Source organism: Zea mays, chromosome 3 (genome assembly GCF_902167145.1).
Source record: "Zea mays cultivar B73 chromosome 3, Zm-B73-REFERENCE-NAM-5.0, whole genome shotgun sequence".
Taxonomy (NCBI): domain Eukaryota; kingdom Viridiplantae; phylum Streptophyta; class Magnoliopsida; order Poales; family Poaceae; genus Zea; species Zea mays.
The window spans coordinates 218,592,570-218,614,015 of record NC_050098.1 but is presented as its reverse complement, the minus strand read 5'-3'; the positions used below and the strand labels follow the sequence as shown (position 1 = coordinate 218,614,015).

Genomic DNA, 21,446 nt, shown 5'->3' with positions numbered 1-21,446 from the left:
TTGGATAAGCGGGTACTATATTTAGGACCCTAGACTTCGAGTCCTAAACTGATTTGATAAAATTTGATAAAATAAGACCTCTGTTGGAGGCTGTTTTTCTTCCTTGACTCCTATAATTTAAGATAAAACGATAGTGTTTGGTTCGGTGTCAATGAGGGATGGGACGGGATTAACCATGGGATGATCCCGTCCCTTTTTTTTAAGGGATGACCTCATCCACCATTTTTTAAGAATATTTCTTAACACTGACTCTGGACCTCAAAACTAAACGCGGGTCAAGTTAAAATGATCTCATCTCATCCCTCTTCATCCTTCCTCGTTCCTCCATCCAAACACTAGATTAAGATCTTTGTTGGATGTACTCTTAGAGGCAACCTAATCCGTCCTTCGAGAGATAAAGCTGCTAGTTTGCAACACTTGGAGAGGTTGGCGTTGCCAGTTGCCACCATGGAAAACACACGAGGAAACTTCTGCCACTTTCGCTTTCAGGTAGTCTGACATAAAATTCTCCCAGTTTCTTGCTCGAACAAAAGAGCTCACGAGTCACGACACCAATATTTCCCAACCACACGAGTAGTAGCATTTCCTTGTGGATTCACGTGTCAGGCAGCGAGTCAACTTGTGGAGCTTGAGAAGAAAGAAAACCACAGTCCAACGCTTTGGTCACCCAACCTCACCCACTCGAATGCTCGAAGCACGCACGAACATGGGCTTGGTCATCCAACATCACCCACCCGACTACCCGATTCCTCACGCCCCATGTCAGATGGGCCCGCGTCCGCCGTCCTCTGTTTCTTCCGCGTACCCCCAGCGGGTTTCCCTTTTTAGAGTACACCCGTGACCCGCCCTTGCTAGCGTCCAGCAATCGGAGTCCCCCACTCGCTCGTGCTCGTGAGCGAACGGAGTCCAAGGCAGACGCTGCGATTCACAAGCGCCGAGGAGCGAGATGCAGAACGTGGTGGAGGTCGAGCCGGGCCGCCCGGCTGCCGATGGCCGGCCATCCGTGGGGCCCACCTACCGGAGCGCCTTCGCCCGCGACGGATTCCCGCCGCCCGTCCCCGGGATGGACAGCTGCTACGACATCTTCCGGTGAGCTCTCCTTCTCTCTCGCGCGAGCGCTTCGCCCTTCGGTTCCAACTTCCGTGCTGCGGGTGCGGGTTTGGAGCTTGCCGTTGCACTAGCGGGCCATTAGACCAAGGATGGTGGAACTGGAATAGTGCTTGGAAGTTGGAACTGTTTTTTTTTTCTTTTTTCGTTTTGGCTTCTGGTATTTAATGCGCAGGCGATTCACTTGCACAGTAAGATTCAGAAGCCGTCCATGGGTGCCTTTTTAGTTATTTGCTTCTATTCTCTTTCATGGAGATTGGGATCATTTGATACATACCTGCGCTGTGCTTTTACATGGGATAGACGAGAAATCCTTTTTAACTTCAACCTAAAATTCTTACAGTGAGTCAAACTCTGAGAAGATCTAATAAGTGCTACTCAAACCGTCTAACTAAATCAGCTAGAGGCTCTTACGTGATGAAGTGATTTTTAAATGGATTGCCATTCTCTATTGTCATGTAGCACTGCTCGGACGTGCAACAAGCTGATGTCAGATGGTTCCTGGTGTCAATGCAACAACGGTCTCATGTTTGTTTTATGTTGGACTGTTGGCCTTTGCATTCTATAGGCTTCTCACTTGCTTCTGACAACTCTTAAATTAGCCGGGGGAATTAACAGAACATAGGTGGGCCCTTTGCATTTAACTTCTGACTTTCGTCTGATAACTCTTAAATTTGGTGACATATTTTTTTCTTTATTTCAATAAATATAGTGTTCTCTTGTCTCCCAATACTGAATTTCTTTAGTCTGTGGATCCTTACACAGCATGGCCGTGGAGAAGTATCCAAACAACAGAATGCTTGGCCATCGTGAGATTGTTGATGGGAAGGTAAGTAGCCGGTGTGAACAACTTCTGTTGCCTGGAAGAGTCCAGCAATATGGCGTTTGCCCAATGATAATTTGTCTCGTATAATAGGCTGGTGCATATACTTGGAAGACATATAAGGAGGTGTTTGACATTGCAAACAAAATTGGTAACTCTATTAGGAGCTGTGGACTTGCGAAGGTTTGGTCACTGTTCTTATTGCTCTGCTATTTTGTTTGCCACAAACTTACTTACCTGAGCAAGTTGTTTTTTTACTTCTCACTTGGAAGAACACTGGGAACTTTTGGTCACCTTATGCACATTAGTTTGATGCACTGGTGCATCTCTTGCTGACTAAATTTCAATATGGCAATTTTGCAGGGTAGTCGTTGTGGTATCTATGGTGCTAATTGTCCTGAATGGATTATCACAATGGAGGTAAAATGTTGTGTTACCAGATTTTGATTCAATGTCTTCTCATATTTTGTCTTGAAAAAATAGATCCACTAGGTTTGTATTCTGAACAAACTAAATCACTGTGTTCATAAGTTTCGCTTGTCAAATTATTAACATTAAAATCTTTATACTTTGCAGGCTTGCAACGCCCATGGAATCTACTGTGTTCCATTATATGACACACTTGGTATACATTCTGCCATTTTCTTGGCTTCAGATTTTGCTATGCATGAGTGAGGCCACCATTTTTTGTCTGTAGTTCATCTTGCTAGGTTTTCTTGGTTGTGCATCAGTGTACTATATGCCTGCATTCCTTTTCTTTGAGAAATGGGTCTTGAATACAGTACAGTTTTCTTATTGACCAAACCATTTTGTAGGAGCTGGTGCGGTAGAGTTTATTCTGTGTCATGCAGAAGTTGAGATTGCTTTTGCGGAGGAAAAGAAAATTGATCTGGTATGGTTTTTACCATGCATGCAGAATTAATAGGTTTGCAGTGTCTAGTGTAATCTGTATCATGTTAAGAAACTTATATAAAAGAAAGGTATTCTTGTGTTTGCTTGACCGACCAATATGTGAAGTTGACACCTATTTGTTAGTGTCTCCATAGACATGGATTAGCTCATTTTTTTATGGAACACACATGAGAGCTGTGCATCTTTACATTATAGAGAGGCAATAATGGTTAGATTATGCTTGTTTGTAAGGGATGGTTAGACTAGTTCATTGTTCTACAAGATCTATATATTAATTGTCTGTATCGCTAAAAAACTCAATGTCAGTTATCTCTGGAAAGTTCTGTCACCTGTCTCAAGCAATAGAATGATATATAGTCTTCTATAATCTAGCTATAATTTGTGTGGTCACTGTGGTGTGGTGAAAGTGGAAGAGATGATGCTGAAGAGGGTTTCATTTTTTGGGTGGGTGGGGGCAGGGAGGAGGGCTAGGGTTATAATTTGTATGATGTTAGATGGTTAAATATGTTGATTATACATTCCATGAGCCAAAAATTTATATCTGGCTAAGCATACCTCCAATATAGTCTTTTTGTTGTTACATTTTGCACAAAAATTCCGAGAGTTGTGTCACTGATATGATTATTTGTATATTCTATTGTCGACATACATGTTTGATGTGTCTAAATGCGTTTTGAATATTTTCAATTTGGGCAGCTCGTGAAGACTTTACCTAAGTCAAATGAGTTCTTAAAAAGTAAGTTTGATATCCTAGATGAATTCTAACATCAAGAACTAAATATCATGAATCTAAATTATATATTTCTTATTGTAGCGATCATAAGTTTCGGCAAGGTAACTCAAGAACAGAAGGGAGAAGTCCAAAAATATGGGCTATCAATTTACTCGTGGGATGAATTTCTGTCCCTGGTAAGGTACTCAAGCTCTTTGTTGGTTCCAATGGGATATTATTGATTTGCATCTTTCTAATGTTGTGTATGTCCACAACATGTGAATGAATCACTACATAAGAAAATACATATTGTCATTCGTGGGACATCAAAATTAAAACTTCTGACATTGCAAATTAGCTTATTCTGCTGTCGTTGTGCATGATCATACAAAATACAAAATATTACATTATTGATGACAAACTACCCAAAGTTAAATGTTTGTTAAATTGTTTAGTTGATAGGACCTTTTTACTAAAGCGACCTATTTTTGGCTTACACAAAATGGATTAGTTATTGTACCTATTGGTTTAACTGTATAATTCATATAAGAAATTTGTGACTATAAATGCCTACCCTTCCATTTACATGAGCTATATCTGCAGGCGGCTGACCAAGAATTTGATCTTCCAGTCAAGGAGAAGGCAGACATATGCACTATAATGTATACTAGTGGAACTACTGGTGACCCAAAAGGAGTACTGATATCAAATGCTAGCATTATTTGTCTCATTGCAGGTGTGGACCGGTTGCTTAACTATGTAAACGAAGAGGTGAGAAGTTCTTGAAGCTCTTCAATTATGTGGCCACCTTATACACTGGGAAACATTTAATATCTTATACAATATGAGAATTTCAGTTGGCAGAAAGCGACGTTTACATGTCTTACCTTCCTCTTGCACACATCTTTGATCGCGTTGTGGAGGAATTGTTTATTTTCCATGGTGCCTCTATTGGATTCTGGCAAGGGGTAAGCATCAATGGCACTGTTCTCACCTGAATACCTTTTTGTTATTTTATACTGGGCCTCTAGTGACTGTTAATTTGTTTGTCACAGGATGTTAAGCTACTAGTTGAAGATATAGGTGTGTTGAAACCAACAATTATGTGTGCTGTTCCTCGTGTTCTTGATCGGATATTCTCCGGTAAGGAGCTAGTATGACTTGTCTCGCTCTTGTAAACAATTTTCATGAATGAAATATCTAATGTGGTTGATTTGTGGCTTCTGTTGGATTTCAACTTTAACGTAATCCAACTTGCTTAAGACTAAAAAGCTTTGTTGTTGAAATATTTAATGTGGATATGAGCGGCAAATAATACAATGTACTGCATGGTTATTATCAAGTTATTTCGTAAAACCGTGTTCAGCAGTTCACCCATATGGTCACCAAAAACACTGTTTTGCACTATATACTGCACTGTTTGCAGAGTGGAGTTTGAATATGGGTATGGGGATGGGTAAGTTGCTGGAGATAGCCTAATTGATGCTTAGGCTATTCTCAGCAGTACTCGGATGCGAATGCGCAAAAGAGGATGCTTCCAGCAGAGCGTGCATGTGGATGCGTATATAGACCCGCGGAGGAGAGAAACTCATGGATTTAGGATACGAGAAGGCTGAGCGCTCATTTTGCGCATTCTTGTTTGCGCTCTGATGGAAGGCGAGACTCTATTTGCACGCTACTGGACATAGCCTTATAAGGCTATTATTTTCATTCGTTAAATACTTGTTCTGCTTTAATGTTCTTACTAATTAATGCTTATGGTGTAACTTGCATCTTTGTTTTTCTGTCCAACTGTATCTGGTGGGCCCGTAATAATCTTGAGGTGCCTTAGCCAGATGGCCTAATCTACTATTCGTCTTAGTAGATTATACATATCCATATCGTCTCTGTTGGAATGTGAACCCTAACCCTAACAGGGGTTAGGTGATGTATTAATAGGCTGAGTAAACTGGGCCAGGCCCATTACAGAGGGGTGAGATGGTCATTACACGGGGAAGACCCCAAACCCTAAACGGGTATTCTAACACCCCCCCCCCCCCCGCAGTCACAACTCTATCCTGTACAGATGTTGAGACTGGATCGGAAGTCTAAAAATACACTCGACGGTAACCCCTTGGTGAAGATGTCGGCGAACTGCAGCGTGGTGGGGACGCTGAGAACCCGAACGTCACCGGCAGCGACACGCTCGCAGACGAAGTGCAGGTCGATCTCCACATGCTTCGTGCGCTGATGCTGCACGGGGTTGGTGGAGAGGTAGACCGCGCTGACGTTGTCGCAGTAGACGAGGGTGGCGCGCTGGAGGGGACTGTGGAGCTCGTGGAGGAGCTGGCGCAGCCAGGAGGCCTCTGCCACGCCGTTGGCCACGGCACGGTACTCGGCCTCAGCGCTGGAGCGAGAGACGATGGGCTGACGCTTGGTGGCCCAAGAGACGAGGTTGGCGCTCAGGAACACGGCGTAACCGGAGGTGGACCGGCACGTGTCGGGACAGCCAGCCCAGTCAGCGTCGGTGTAGACCACGAGCTCCGACGTCGGGGATGGTCGGAGAAAGAGGCCGTAGTCGAGGGAGCCGCAGAGGTAGCGCAGAATCCGCTTGAGCGCGGTGAGATGGGGCTCCCGCGGAGTGTGCATATGCAGGCACACCTGCTGGACGGCGTATGCGATGTCGGGCCTGGAGAAGGTGAGGTACTGGAGCGCGCCGGTCAGGCTCCGGTAGGACGTCGCGTCGGCGACCGGAGGCTCGTCATCCTCAGAGAGCTTCGCCTGCGTGTCGACAGGCGTGGAGCAGGGCTTGCAGTCAGACATGCCAGCCCGCTCCAGGATGTCGATGGCGTACTGGCGCTAGTGGAGGAAGAGACCCTGAGGCCGGCGCTCGGCGGTGATGCCGAGGAAGTGGTGTAGGGGCCCCAGGTCCTTCATCGCGAACTGCCGCTGAAGGGCGACGAGCGTGCGGTGTAGAAGGTCGGCGGTGGATGCCGTGAGCACAATGTCGTCGACATAGAGCAGGAGGTAGACAGTGTCGTCGCCGCGCCGGTAGATGAACAGGGACGTGTCCGACTTGGCCTCAACGAAGCCGATGGAGGCCAGGTAGGAGGCGAAGCGACTGTATCATGCCCGTGGCGCCTGCTTGAGGCCGTACAGGGACCGGTTCAGCCGACAGACCAGATCCGGACGGTCAGCGTCGACGAAGCCGGTGGGCTGGCTGCAGTAGACAGTCTCCGTTAGAGTGCCATGAAGGCATTCTTGACATCGAGCTGATGGATCACCCAGTCGCGGGAGAGGGCGAGGGAGAGGACGGCGCGAACAGTGGCGAATTTGACGACGGGGCTGAAGGTCTCGTCGTAGTCCACTCCGGGGCGCCGTGTGAAGCCCCGAAGGACCCAACGGGCCTTGTAGCGGTCGAGGGAGCCATCCGAGGTCAGCTTGTGGCGAAATAGCCACTTGCCGGTGACCACGTTGGTGCCTGGTGGACACGGCACCAGGTCCCAGGTGTGGTTGGCCAAGAGGGCCGCGTACTCCTCCATAGCACGACGCCAATGTGGGTCGGCGTGGGCAATGCGAACGGAGGAGGGCACCGGGGAAGCGTCGGGTGGAGTGCTGGACGTATCAGCAGCCAGGATCAGCCGGTCGACGGGGCGAAGAACGCCAGCGGCGCGCCGAGTCACCATCGGGTGGACGTGTCCGGGGTCGCGGTGGATGGCGACCGGGTGGTATACGGACGGCTCGGAGCGGACCGCCGGAACGTCGAGAGCGGCGGGTGTGGCCGGCTCGCGGCGGTGATAGACGACGGCGGGGTCGGCGAAGCGGGTCGCGCTCGTCGACGGGCCCGAGTCGGGGGGCGCGGAGGTAGTGGCTTGGCCGCGGCGGTGGTAGACGAGCGTGGGGTTGGCGAAGCGAGCCGAGGTCGACGGGGCCGCGTGTGGCGCAGGCGGGGTCGACGAGGCCGCGCGTGGCGCAGGCAGGATCGACGGGCCCGCGCGTGGCGTAGGCATGATCGACGGGGCCGCGCATGGCGCAGGCATGATCGACGTGGCCGCGCGTGGCGCAGACGGGGTCGACGGGGCCGCGCGTGGCGCGGAAATGGGCGCGAGCTGTGGCGTCGTGGCTGCACGAGGAGCAGGTAACGGCGCAAGACGGGGCGCCGGGGTTGGAGGGGAACCGGGTCGGACTCGAGGAGGGAGTCAAGATCGGTGGGTGGGGTGGAGCCTGCAAGGGGAAACACATCTTCGTCGAAGACGACGTGACGAGAGATGATGATGCGGTGGGAGGTGAGGTCCAGGCACCGATACCCCTTGTGGTCAGGGGAGTAGCCGAGGAAGAGGCATCGAGTGTTGCGAGGAGAAAGCTTGTTAGGGGCGGTAGCGGAAATGTTAGGGTAGCAGGCACAGCCGAACACGCGCAGGTGGTCGTAGGAAGGGGCTGTGCCATATAGGGCGAAGTGAGGTGTAGGGTGGCTCACCGCCTTCGAGGGAAGACGGTTGAGGAGATGCGTGGCGGTATGAAGGGCCTCTGCCCAGTAGGTGGCAGGGAGAGACGCCTGAAAGAGAAGGCAACGAATCATATTGGTGGTGGTGCGAATCATGCTGTCATGTACGGCCACACATACGCCAGGCGTAGGAGAGCCCGCGATGTGCGCCGAGCTGGGCAGGCAACAAAGGCACATGCGCAGCAGGTGAGTGGCTAGGATGGAAAGAAGCCATCTGATTGATTGCGCATGCAGCAAACATAGAAGGCTACCGCCTGATTGATTGTGCATGCAGCAAACATAGAAGGAGATTGGCTAGGAGAGAAAGTAGCTAGCTGATTAGTATCCTTCCTATTTTGATTAGATCTTCAATCAAGGAGAACCTTCTCCATTTGTGTAAGCCGCCGGCTATATATAGCCATGTATGGTGGCACTTGGGAAATCAAGAATTACCTATCAAGTCTCTTCCTCTCTTCTCTAAACCGGCGACCAGGAGAACTTCTCCTGTCGACGGGTAGCTCGGCGTGGGGCATAACCCTGCCGGCAACCACGGGTCAAGGCTACGATCTACGTAGCCGAGGTCCTCCTACCTTGGGCAATACCGCCCTTGACAACCTGGTATCACGAAGCCGACGATCCTCGTCTTCTTCACAACCATCAACTTCCACCAGCGCAGCCACTAAACAGCCCTCAACCCCACCCTCGCCCTCAGCCTCCACCACTTCCACCGGTCACTCCAACACCATGTCGGAGCCCTCCATGGCCGACCTCATGGAGATGATGAAATCCTGGCATTCGGAGCTCAAGATGGAGATCAAGGAGATGAAGATCGAGATGGCTTCCTTGAAGGACAAGGCATCCTCGTCATCTGGTGTTGGTGGCGGCAATCGCATGGAGCCTCCTCGTGAACCGGATCGGCCCCCCAGGTTCCAGAAGTGGGATTTTCCCCGTTTTGACGGGAAGTCTGACCCGCGCCTCTTCCTCAACAAATGTGAGTCATATTTTCGTCAGCAGCGTACCATGGCCGAGGAGCGCGTCGGGATGGCGTCATACAACCTCGAAGACGTCGCCCAGGAATGGTTCATGCAACTTCAGGAGGACGAAGGCACGCCGTCGTGGGGACGTTTCAAAGATCTCATTGATCTGCGATTCGGACCAGCGCTGCGCTCGACGCCCCTCTTTGAGCTGACGGAGTGCCGACGCACTGGGACGGTGGAGGAATACTCCAACTACTTCCAGAGCCTCCTCTTCCGCGTTGGGCGGCTCGACGAAGCCCAGCGAGTCCAGCTCTTCACAGGAGGTCTGCTTCCACCCCTCAGCCACGCCGTCCGGCTTCACAACCCGGAGACGCTGACCGCGGCCATGAGCCTCGCTCGGCAAGTGGAGCTGATGGAGCTCGACAAGATGGCGGTAGCCCCGGCCAAGCCGGCGCATCGCGCTCTACCGCCCGCCATTAAACCTCAGCAGGCGCCCCCACTCCTTGCGCTACCGGCACCACCGGCGGGTGCTGCGCTAACCGCACGCGAGCGGCAACCGGGTCGTCGTCTCTCCGTGGAAGAACAGCAGGAACGCCGTCGGCTCGGGTTGTGCTTCAACTGCGATGAGCAGTACTCCCGCGGCCACAATCGCACCTGTCGCCGCCTCTTCTACGTTGAAGGCATTGAACTGGAGATGGCAGTCGACGCCGCGGGCGATGCTGTCCCAGCGGAGGAGGGCCCCATCTACTCCCTACATGCCGTGGCCGGAGTGCCAACCTTCGACACGCTACAGGTCCGAGCGTTCCTCGGGACCGCCGTGCTGGTCGCCCTCCTCGACACGGGATCCACGCACAACTTCATCGGCGAGCGTGCAGCGTACCGCTCCGGGATGCACATCCAACCGCGCCCAAGGCTCACCGCCACCGTGGCTAACGGCGAGCGCGTCACTTGCCCGGGGGTCATCCGCGACGCGCCGATCAGGGTGCAGGGCGACACGTTCCACGTCGACCTCTTCGTCATGCCCTTGGCAGGTTTCGACCTCGTCCTAGGCACGCAGTGGTTGGGAACCCTCGGGCCCATCGTCTGGGACGTCGCCGCGCGGACTATGCAGTTCCAGCGCGAGGGACGCGCTGTCTGCTGGACCGGCCTCGCATCCTCGGACAAGCCGGCCGTCCGCGCAGTCACGACGCCACCGACGCCGACACTACAGCTCCAGCCAGCCCAGGAGCCCCTCCTCGACGCCCTCCTTCACTCCCTCAGCCACGTCTTCACCGAGCCACGCGGTCTTCCACCCAAGCGCTCCCGTGACCACCGCATCATCCTCAAACCGGGAGCGCTGCCTATGGCGGTCCGCCCGTACCGATACCCGGCGACACACAAAGACGAGCTCGAGCGGCAGTGCGCCGCCATGATCGAGCAAGGCATTGTCCGACGCAGCGACTCGGCGTTCTCCTCACCAGTACTTCTCGTCAAGAAGCCGGACGGCTCCTGGCGGTTCTGCGTCGACTACAGGGCGCTGAACGCGCTCACCGTCAAGGATGCGTTTCCGATTCCGGTGGTGGACGAGTTGCTGGACGAACTCCACGGCGCGAAGTTCTTCACCAAGCTTGACCTACGCTCGGGCTACCACCAGGTCCGGATGCGCCCGGGGGACGTCCACATGACGGCCTTCCGCACCCACGACGGCCTCTACGAGTTCCTGGTGATGCCGTTCGGGCTGTGCAACGCCCCAGCGACGTTCCAGGCTTTGATGAATGACGTGCTGCGACCGTTTCTTCGTCGGTTTGTTCTTGTGTTCTTTGACGACATTTTGATCTACAGTAAGAGCTAGGGAGAACACCTTCGACACCTACGCGCCGTCCTCGAGGAGCTCCAACGCCACCAGCTGTTCCTAAAACGCACCAAGTGTGCGTTCGGCGCGACGAAGGTCGGCTACCTTGGCCACGTCACCTCCGAGGCGGGCGTCGCCATGGATCCGGCCAAAGTCCAGGCCATCCGGGACTGGCCCACGCCGCGATCCGCACGGGCGGTACGGGGTTTCCTCGGACTGACGGGCTATTACCGGAAGTTCGTCCACCACTACGGTACCGTGGCAGCGCCATTGACGGCCTTGTTGAAGAAGGATGGATTCTCTTGGAGCGCAGGAGCCGCGGAGGCGTTTGTCGCCCTCAAGGACGCGATCACCTCGGCCCCCGTCCTCACCATGCCGGACTTCTCCAAGCCATTCGTCGTTGAGTGCGACGCATCGTCCCACGGTTTCGGCGCGGTGATGGTCCAGGGGGGCCACCCCATCGCGTTCTTCAGCCGGGCTGTCGCACCCCGTCATCAAGCGTTGGCGGCTTACGAACGTGAGCTCATCGGCCTCGTCCTAGCGGTTCGACACTGGAGGCCGTACCTTTGGGGACGCCGGTTCATCGTTAAAACCGACCACTACAGCCTCAAGTACCTGCTGGACCAGCGGCTCGCGACGCTTCCGCAGCATCATTGGGTCGGCAAGCTCCTGGGCTTCGATTTCTCCGTCGAATATAAGCCGGGGTCAACCAATGTGGTGGCGGATGCCCTCTCCCGCCGCGACACGCCGGACGATGGGGCGCTGCTGGCCCTCTCGGCACCGCGTTTCGACGTCCTGGACCGTCTTCGTCAGGCACAGCTCACCGATCCAGCACTCACTGCCATTCGTGACGAGGTGCAGGCCGGCACCAAGCGCGCGCCATGGGAGGTGGTTGACGGGATGGTCCAGTACGCGGGCCGGCTCTACCTACCCCCTTCTTCACCGCTGCTCCGTGAACTGCTCGCAGCTGTGCATGCCGAGGGCCACGAAGGGGTCCAGCGCACGCTACACCGCCTTCGACGTGACTTCCATTTCCCTAACATGAAGCAGGTGGTCCAAGATTATGTCCGGGAGTGCCCTACCTGCCAGCGCCACAAGTCAGAGCACCTACACCCGGCCGGACTCCTCCTTCCCCTACCAATTCCGCAGGGAGTCTGGACGGATGTGGCGCTGGACTTCGTCGAAGCCCTGCCCCGAGTGCGCGGCAAGTCCGTCATCTTGACGGTGTTGGACAGATTCAGCAAGTACTGCCACTTTATTCCACTAGCACACCCCTACTCAGCAGAGTCCGTGGCTCAGGCATTCTTCGCAGAGATTGTACGCCTTCATGGGGTGCCGCAGTCCTTGGTGTCGGACCGCGACGTCGTGTTCACCTCCAAGTTCTGGAAGGAGATCATGCGGTTGATGGGGACCAGTCTCCACATGACGTCGGCTTTCCACCCTCAGTCGGACGGCCAGTCCGAGTCGGCGAACAGGGTAATCATCATGTACCTGCGGTGCCTAACGAGCGATCGGCCTCGCCAGTGGCTCCAATGGCTCCCATGGGCGGAGTACGTCTTCAACACCGCCTACCAGACCTCTCTCCGCGACACGCCTTTCAAGATCGTCTACGGGCGTGAGCCTCCGTCCATCCGGTCCTATGAACCGGGGGACACACGTGTTGCGGCAGTGGCTAGAACCATGGAGGAGCGCGAAGAGTTCCTCGCTGATGTCCGCCATCGGCTGGAACAGGCACAGGCTGTCCAGAAGAAGTATTATGACCAGGGACACCGCGCCGTCACGTATCAGGTGGGTGAATGGGTGCTGCTCCGTCTCCGACACCGCTCCCCTGCCTCCCTCGCCACTGACTCCACCGGCAAGCTGAAGCCCCGGTTCTATGGGCCCTACCGTGTGCTGGAACTCATCAACGAGGTCGCTGTCCGCCTCGAGCTTCCAGCCCGCGCTCGCATCCACGACGTGTTTCATGTGGGCGTCCTCAAAAAGTATCACGGCACACCACCGCAGGTTACACCGCCACTACCCCCACTTCACCATGGGGCAGTCACCTTGGAGCCAGCTAGGGCCATCCGAACCCGGCTCAACCGCGGTGTACGCCAGGTGCTGGTGCAGTGGAAAGATCAGTCGCCTGCATCTGCGACTTGGGAGGACATGGACACTTTCACCGACAAATTCCCAACCTTTCAGCTCGAGGACGAGCTGCTTCTTGAGGAGCGGAGAGATGTCATGTACGGCCACACATACGCCAGGCGTAGGAGAGCCCGCGATGTGCGTCGAGCTGGGCAGGCAGCAAAGGCACATGCGCAGCAGGTGAGTGGCTAGGATGGAAAGAAGCCATCTGATTGATTGCGCATGCAACAAACATAGAAGGCGACCGCCTGATTGATTGTGCATGCAGCAAACATAGAAGGAGATTGGCTAGGAGAGAAAGTAGCTAGCTGATTAGTATCCTTCCTATTTTGATTAGATCTTCAATCAAGGAGAACCTTCTCCATTTGTGTAAGCCGCCGGCTATATATAGCCATGTATGGTGGCACTTGGGAAATCAAGAATTACCTATCAAGTCTCTTCCTCTCTTCTCTAAACCGGCGACCAGGAGAACTTCTCCTGTCGACGGGTAGCTCGGCGTGGGGGCATAACCCTGCCGGCAACCACGGGTCAAGGCTACAATCTACGTAGCCGAGGTCCTCCTACCTTGGGCAATACCGCCCTTGACACATGCGCTCGGCCCGGCCGTTCTGAGCAAAGGTGTAGGGACACGCGAGACGCAACTGGACGCCATGAGTGAGGAAGAAAGAGCGGGAGGCGTTGTTGTCGAACTCGCGGCCATTGTCGCACTGCAGGGCACGGACCGGGCGCCGGAACTGGGTGGATACTCAGGCGAAGAAGTGAGTGAGGGTGGTAAACGTGTCGGACTTCAGCCGAAGGGGGAAAGTCCAAAGGAAGTGGGAGTAGTTATCCATAATGACCAGGTAGTATTTGTAGCCGGAGAGGCTAAGGACAGGAGATGTCCAGAGATCACAGTGGACAAGATCAAAGGCCTGAACAGCCCTGGACGTGGAAGTGGAAAAAGGAAGACGGGAGTGACGACCGAGCTGACAAGCATGACAGAGGCGCTCAGAAGAGCCCCGAGTATATGATATGTCGGAGTGGCCAAAAAGTTGGGACATGACGTCAGGTCCAGGGTGCCCGAGGTGACGGTGCCAAATGGCGGAGGAGGTGGTGGTAGTAGCAAGAGCATGTGATGTGGTGGTAGTAGTAAGTACAGGAGATGAGGCTACTCTGGTGTGGGGAGTGGAGGGCAAGTGAAGAGAATAGAGGGGGCCGAAGCTGTCACAGCGAGCGAGCACAACATGTGTGGGAAGGTGGCGTATGGTGAGGCCCCAGGGATCGAACTCCATAGAGCACTGGTTGTCACTAGTGAAGCGACGAACCGATAGGAGGGGATGAGTCAGTCCGGGAGCAACAAGGACGTCGTTAAGGCAGAATGGTCCTGGAAGAACCGATGTACCTACTGAGGTGACCGGGAGGGTGGAACCGTTGCCGACGACGATGGAGGTAGGATGTGAGGGGTGGGGTGGATGGGAGTGGAGTAACGAATTAGTGGTGGGGGTAGTGTGGAAGGAGGCCCCGGAGTCAACCACCCAATCGGTGGTGGTTCGGGGTGGTGGAAGTGGCGAAGGTACGGTGTGAGCGGAGAGGGCCAAAGAAGGTGCCCCGACAGAGGCACTAGGAAGGGAGGGAGATGACACGGGCTCAACCGCTAGGGAGGCGATCGCAGCACGTGGGAAGACAAGCGGTCCAGGCACGTGACGGCCCGCCTGAGGGTGGACCTCGACGCAGTCCCGAAGAATAGGGTTCCAGACTGGATCGAAGGACACGAACATGCCCCGGATGAGCTGGCCGTCGTGGAGGAGGACACGCACAGTCACGAGAGCGGCGGGCGAGGTAAAGCTCATGGTGACCGGTGCAGGAGGGTTGAGGTACTGCTGGGGCCGGGGCGCGGTCAGCCGGCGCAGGGAGGCGCGGACTGGGCAGCCGGGCGCGGAACAACAGGGGCGGCCGGGTGCTCGGCGTCGGGCGTCCTCGGCACGGGACAGCAGGGGCGCTGCTCGGCGCGGAACAACAGGGGCGCGAGTCCTCCGGGCGGGTGCTCCTAGACGGCGCGGGGTCGACGGGCGCGAGCAGGACGGGCGCGATTGCCGGTGGGGGCGGCGGCGCTTGAGTTGGTCGGAGCTGGAGGGCGACGCAGTAGAGGTGACTCAGGAGAGAGAGCACGTGGCTATGATGGATGACGATAGCGGGCTCCTGGCATCACGAACAGAGGGTGGCGTTCGAGCTGAACGACGGCGAGCTGAACAGGACTCCGGCGGAGGTCCTCGACGGCGGCACGGCGCGGCGGACTCCGGCGAGGAGTAGCAGAAACGAAGGGGCGGCGGCCAGCAGGGGCTGCGCGCGGGTGGAGCGTCGCGCGCTGGGGCCGGGGAAGTAGGGGCGCGAGGTCGTCGGTCGTGCAGGCGCGACGCGCGGGTGGCTGCGCGGCCGAGGCACGCGGGTGGAGCGTCGCGCGCTGGGGCCGGGGAAGCAGGGGCGCGGGGTCGCGTCGGCTGCAGGCGCGAGTGGATAAGGCCAGGCGGCGGCGCTGCTTGGGGGAGAGGAGAGAGGAATGGAAGGGAGCAGGGCAGGCGGCCAGCAGGGGGCCGACGGCGGGAGGGAGGCCGGCGGCTGGGAGGGAGAAGGGTGTGGCGGCTGCAGGGGTGGAGGGAGCCCCCCAGCGGCTGCAGCTGCTGTAGAGGAAAAAAACCTAAACCTAGGCTGATACCATGTTGGAATGTGAACCCTAACCCTAACAGGGGTTGGGTGATGTATTAATAGGCTGAGTAAACTGGGCCAGGCCCATTACAGAGGGGTGAGATGGTCATTACACGGGGAAGACCCCAAACCCTAAACGGGTATTCTAACAGTCTCTAGTCTCTTATCTACTTCAGTCTTATCTACTTCGGCATGTCCCCATTAGTCTGCTATTTAATTTATGAAAATGCATTTTTTCATTCGTGCTCTCCCTACTTGTTATGAACTGTGCGATTGTGAGGTTTTCAGACCTGGTTTCCCTCATAAACTGTATAATTCTATTTCTCCTTAGTTGAAAGGCAGAGATCCTACCATTGCATTTAAAAAAATAAGAATTGTTAGGCGAGGTTGTTTCAGTCTTTCGTATAAGCTCATGCATGAATGATGTCTTTGTCTATCTATTGGTGCAGTTTCTGTTGGAAACTGAACCCATGCCCCTAACCAGGGATGGGGAGTAGTATTAATAGACATAGTAACTGGGCCAGGCCCATTACAGTGAGGGGTGAGACGGTAATTACAGGGGGAACACCCCAAACCCTAGAATCCTATACGGGTAGTCTAACACCCCCCGCAGTCACAACTCTATCCTGTACAGATGTTGAGACTGGATCGAAAGTCTAAGAATACACTTGACGGTAGTCCCTTGGTGAAGATGTCGGCGAACTGCAGCGTGGTGGGGACGCTGAGAACCCGAACGTCACCGGCAGCGACACGCTCGCGGACGAAGTGTAGGTCGATCTCTACGTGCTTCGTGCGCTGATGCTGCACGGGGTTGGTGGAGAGGTAGACCGCACTGACGTTGTCGCAGTAGACGAGAGTGGCGCGCTGAAGAGGACTGTGGAGCTCGTGGAGGAGCTGGCGCAGCCAGGAGGCCTCTGCCACACCGTTGGCCACGGCACGGTACTCGGCCTCAGCGCTGGAGCGAGAGACAACGGGCTGCCTCTTGGCGGCCCAAGAGACGAGGTTGGCGCCCAGGAACACGGCGTAGCCGGAGCCTCACCGGCGCGCTCCAGTACCTCACGTTCTCCAGGCCCGACATCGCTTACGCCGTCCAGCAGGTGTGCCTGCATATGCACACTCCGCGGGAGCCCCATCTCACTGTGCTCAAGCGGATTCTGCGCTACCTCCGCGGCTCCCTCGACTACGGCCTCCTACTCCGCCCATCCCCGACGTCGGAGCTCGTGGTCTACACCGACGCTGACTGGGCTGTTGGAAACTGAACCCATGCCCCTAACCAGGGATGGGGAGTAGTATTAATAGACATAGTAACTGGGCCAGGCCCATTACAGTGAGGGGTGAGACGGTAATTACAGGGGGAACACCCCAAACCCTAGAATCCTATACGGGTAGTCTAACAGTTTCCATTCACTGTTCAAAAGGCTTTGAAGCGACCATTGTCTGTGCAATTTTGGGTGTTCATGGGTATACTCTTCTAACATTTAGCTGTTCTTTTTCAGGGCTACAAGCTAAAATTTCCTCTGGTGGGTTTTTAAAGAGTACAGTGTTTAATCTTGCTTACAGATTGTAAGTTTTCTGTTCCAAATATTCTAAAATCAATATTTCTCCTGAGTGTGCTATGTACCTGCAGTTACTCACATTTTACAAGTGTTTAAGTTCACATTGTATTTTGCAGCAAGCAGTTTAGAATGATGAGCGGAGCTAAGCACAATGAAGCTGCTTCCATATGTGACAAAGTAGTTTTTAGTAAGGTAATCAAATTAGGTAAACAACAATTCTTGATTATGTGTGCTCTTTAGACTATTTTCCATTTAATTGAACTTATTTGATTTTCAGGTGAAAGAGGGTCTTGGTGGAAATGTTAGAGTTATTTTATCTGGAGCTGCTCCACTTGCTACCCATGTTGAAGAATACTTGCGTGTGGTCACATGTGCACATGTCGTACAAGGATATGGTACATTTCTTTTGCGATGTGATAGCTAGAAATTCCTACTCTTATGATTGATTCATATTGCAACCTTGCTCCTGACTCGGGAGTCCTGAGTAGATATTTTTCTACTGTGGTTTGTCTTGGAGCCCCTTATAATTTAGTAGCGTCTAAGATCCACAACAAAAGAATGGAAAATTGGTGTAACGTGTAAATTAAGTAACTAAGGAATAGTTGGCAACTTAGTTTAGTTACTTGGTTTAGTTACAATAGAGTGTCTTATTGGTTTTCTGCTCACAATATCACCGTTGTTGTTGGCTTGTAGTATGTGTAGTTAATGATCACCCAATAAATAAGACTGTCTGCAGAATGGTCCACTTTTATTTATTTTGTCATGACATGCCCTTAATTTTAAATCGATTTTGAACATAAATAGAGAAGAACAGTAAGAATTTAATATATTCTAGCCAAGTTAGGTCTCGCGCAAGCTTATGCTTTTATTGAGGATATGAACAGAACTTTCTTCTCTTCTCCATCCTATACCCATACTTGAATGTCTTCACTCATCATCTTTCCTTTTAGGCCTCACGGAAACTTGTGCTGGATCTTTCGTCTCGCTACCAAATCAAATGTCCATGATAGGAACTGTTGGCCCCCCAGTGCCAAACATCGATGTTCGTCTGGAGTCGGTCCCAGAAATGGGTTATGATGCACTTGCGAGCAAACCTCGTGGAGAGATATGCATCAGGGGAGAAACATTATTCTCAGGATACTACAAGCGTGAAGACCTTACAAAGGAGGTCCTCATTGATGGATGGTTCCACACTGGTAGTGTGTTGCCCGTTCTACTGCTCTGTTTTTACATAGTGATCACTATTCATGACACACATTGTTAGTAGTTAAAATTCCATGTAGAAATCCAGGGTTCCAATCATATACCATGACCAAAATTTCCTATTTTGTGCTCCCGCCTATAAAACCTGACACATCTGCCTCATCTGTTGCAGGTGACATTGGTGAGTGGCAACCTGATGGATCTATGAAAATCATAGACCGTAAAAAGAATATATTCAAACTTTCACAGGGTGAATATGTGGCAGTTGAAAATTTGGAGAATGTTTATGGTCTTGTTTCTGCTATAGACTCGGTATGTAATGGACAACATTTTAATTTTTCTGGTCTTTTCAAATTTTCTGTAGTCTATGAAATGCGAATAAAACCAGATTGATTTTCTTAGGCTTATGTCCTAGTTGTTCTGCTGAAGGAACATGAATTGGCTTCAATCTTTTTGAATTTTTTAGATATGGATATATGGGAACAGCTTTGAGTCCTTTCTTGTTGCTGTGGTCAATCCCAACAAGGAGGTTCTCGAGAGTTGGGCTGCAGCAAATGGAATAAGTGGTGATTTCGAGTCCTTGTGCAATAATCCAAGAACAAAAGAATACATTTTAGGAGAGCTGTCAAGAATAGGAAAAGAGAAGAGGGTGAGGAATATGATTGTTCTTTTGTTTTGCTTTTTCCACTAATTCTTGTCTGCTTCCTACTGGTGCACATATCATAACTCGACTTGTTTCCTCAGCTCAAAGGTTTTGAATTCGTAAAGGATGTGCACCTGGAACCAGTACCGTTTGACATGGACCGTGATTTGATCACCCCGACATACAAAAAGAAGCGTCCGCAACTGCTCAAGTACTACCAGGTACTGCTCATTTAACTATTGGCGCAAAGTTGGTCCAGTATATTCTGTTTATTGCCGCATAACAGTGTGTTCGTTGAAATGCTCTTGAATTGGTTCTGTGCAAACGAGATAACATCTCTTGATTCTCGCCTGTTACGATAGTGATGCTTGTATACCTCTGAGGCTATTGTTTCGTTTTGTTAGCATTCTTTTGCTTGTTTATGGGTATGTGATGCAGAGTTATCTTAGTTATATCCTCCAATTTTGCAGGGCGTGATTGACAACATGTACAAAAGTGCTAAGTGAACTCACTCTACAGTACACATCCCGATGAAGATTCCCAACGTTGAATCTTGTTTGAGCAGCCAGAAGTTCTGCTTTGTATATGCTCGTAGTTTGTATGCGAGAATTCTTTCCTGTATCAGTTTTTTCAGAAACGATTTGCCTTGGGCATATATATAGCAAAACCGGCAATGTGGCCAGCAGCCAAGTGGAGACACCGTTTCAAATTGATTGAACTATGGCGAATACTGATTGACAGAAGGGTTAGGGCATGCTTGGTACCTTTACCAGGTACTATTCTACCTGGCCGAGCAAATTGATTAAGGCCAACTGTTTGGATCCAATTTAGGCCTTCTTTGAAATGTGGGATTTTTTTCCCATTTCCTATGTATTTCCTGTGAAAATAAACTGATTCCTATAAAATTCCTTTACGACTCATCTAATTTTTTTGCATTCCAAAGAAGCCCTTAGCGATGGACCCAGGATTTTAGTATAGGGTGTGTCATGTCAAAAATGTTATATATATATAATTTAATAAAATTCATTTTCTAATTTGGTAAATAATTTATAGATTTTGGTTCGTCTGCATAATATAACATATTGAAAGTTTACATAAAAATCAAATTACAAATTTGCATAAAGCTATAATATATCATTCAGGCTTTTGTAGGAAAAGATTCTCACAAGCAAGAGTTGGTGAAAATGATCCATGCCTACTGTATGTGGCTTGTGTTTTTCCTCATAATATATAGTGAAACTTATGGAAATATTGTTACTTTTGAAGCTTTTTTTCTGATTCAGACATTGTTTCTCATAAATACTTGTGTGCTGGAATATTTAATCATCGAGTCCAAGTTAGCAGTTGCATGACTGCATGAAGCACTGAAGTACTCTGATGTACTCTATGTTTCAATTTATAATTAGTTTGACTTTTTTATCTTAAGTTTGACCAACTTTTCTTATTTAAAAAATATAATTATTATTAATTTTTACTGTGACATTGTACTATATAATATACTTTAAGTATAGTTTGAATTTTTTTGTTTTTTTATAACAAAATTAAATAAAACGAGTCAGTTAAACTTGGCACAAAAAAGTTAAACAAATTATATATTGAAACAGAAGGAGTATGGAATTAGCAATTAGATATCATAGGACGTACGGACATTGGAAAAATTGATATGTATATGCAAGTGCAAGGTAATTATAGAAACAAGACCAATTGCCGTTCACGAGGCACAGCGCGTCTCCACAGTCCAGTCTCAAGCCGCGGGCTCGCGGCCAGTCGCCAGGCGGGCGGCCTTTATTTTTTATTTTAAATTTTATTCTATAAAAAGTATATTAACATTGCAGTGAAGTTGAGCGAACTGTGCTCCCAAGAGAGCCAAAATGGCTTCCTCGGACTGGCAAGGGCCTCGTGGTTCGCGTCATCATGTGAGTCAAGGCAAACTGGGCAAAGTTTTCAAACAGCCTGTAGTTCTCGAATATTTATCATCCACTAGTTTATTTTTAAAATAAACAGCGATAAATAAAAAATTAGAGGAAGTATAATAATATGATTAGGTGGACTGTAAAAGATGACACAACAAATTTATAATGATGTAGAAGAAAAATAATATAGAAAGAGAAAAGATCGATTGCTCATTTGTAACCAGTTGAGAGTGGACTGCACACGGACTTTAAGACTTTTTTGTAGGAGAAGAGGTAGACATATTAAATATATAACTCGTACCATGAGAAAGTTATTATATGTGTAAGTTTTTGGCTAGAAAAAAGTCTACATAACCCCCTAACCTTTAGAGGGTGGTCTATTTTACTCCCCCTCTTGTAAAATCGGTTGTTTAGCCCCATCAGCTTTACAAAACCAGATAAATAACCTACTGGACAGTTTTATTTGGCGATTTTAATGACTTGACACTAATTTAAGTG

General features: G+C 51.1%; 1 protein-coding gene across 2 annotated transcripts; it reads left to right on the top strand.

Moving 5' to 3' along the window:
- The first annotated feature begins 745 nt into the window (after window positions 1-745).
- Window positions 746-19,960, top strand: LOC103632349 (long chain acyl-CoA synthetase 4). 2 transcript variants are annotated; one of them, XM_035966446.1, is made up of 20 exons: window positions 937-1,089; window positions 1,570-1,732; window positions 1,873-1,936; window positions 2,024-2,113; window positions 2,294-2,350; window positions 2,507-2,555; window positions 2,746-2,822; window positions 3,539-3,578; window positions 3,657-3,751; window positions 4,158-4,325; window positions 4,412-4,522; window positions 4,610-4,697; window positions 17,130-17,196; window positions 17,306-17,381; window positions 17,467-17,584; window positions 18,140-18,385; window positions 18,565-18,704; window positions 18,859-19,041; window positions 19,137-19,256; window positions 19,506-19,960. In XM_035966446.1, exons 3-20 carry the CDS (start codon window positions 1,874-1,876, stop codon window positions 19,539-19,541), a joined length of 1,824 nt encoding a protein of 607 aa, XP_035822339.1. In that variant the 5' UTR covers window positions 937-1,089; window positions 1,570-1,732; window position 1,873; the 3' UTR covers window positions 19,542-19,960. The 2 variants fall into 2 exon arrangements, with proteins under 2 accessions (XP_008652385.1, XP_035822339.1); XM_008654163.3 differs by lacking the exon at window positions 1,570-1,732 and having other exon boundaries at window positions 746-1,089.
- Window positions 19,961-21,446: the final 1,486 nt, after the last annotated feature.